We start from the raw sequence: 419 nt of genomic DNA on the forward strand, positions 1-419 counted from the left end.
CCTACTCCAGCAAATCAGAATCCTAATGAGGAAACACAACCTGAAAATTCAACTGCTGAGGTTTGATCTGAATTTCATAAAGGTTTCTTAAAATCATAACTGCTGAGATTTGATCTGAATGATAAAGTAAATTCACATTTGATCTACAGTTCTATACTCCAAGGCACACAGGGGATAAACACAAACAGAGGTGATAACAGAGAAGCTGGATCAATCAAATGAGGTAGATAAAAGATGTTCTTCTTAGACATTTCACAAGAATTAAACATATGTACATTCACGACTTATAAAATAATATGTGCAATATTTGAAGATGAATACAAATGAAGCAAATGAGAAAACAGAGGAGATCACTCAAAAGATGGATCAAGTTGATGAGGTAAGCATTGCTGTATTTGATAAAAATTTTCAAGAATGTT

At 32.7% G+C, this 419-nt stretch overlaps 1 protein-coding gene across 1 annotated transcript in view; it reads left to right on the forward strand.

Annotated features, from left to right (window-relative positions):
• The first annotated feature begins 185 nt into the window (after positions 1–185).
• The window catches only part of LOC111831982, a 1,973-nt gene continuing 1,739 nt past the window's right edge, over positions 186–419 (forward strand). The window contains exons 1-2 of the mRNA XM_023787921.1: positions 186–223; positions 314–379. Of these exons, the coding sequence (XP_023643689.1) occupies positions 314–379 (66 nt within the window). The 5' untranslated portion in view covers positions 186–223. The remainder of the gene's footprint in view (positions 224–313; positions 380–419) is intronic.

This window comes from Capsella rubella, unplaced genomic scaffold (genome assembly GCF_000375325.1).
Source record: "Capsella rubella cultivar Monte Gargano unplaced genomic scaffold, Caprub1_0 scaffold_2, whole genome shotgun sequence".
Lineage (NCBI taxonomy): Eukaryota > Viridiplantae > Streptophyta > Magnoliopsida > Brassicales > Brassicaceae > Capsella > Capsella rubella.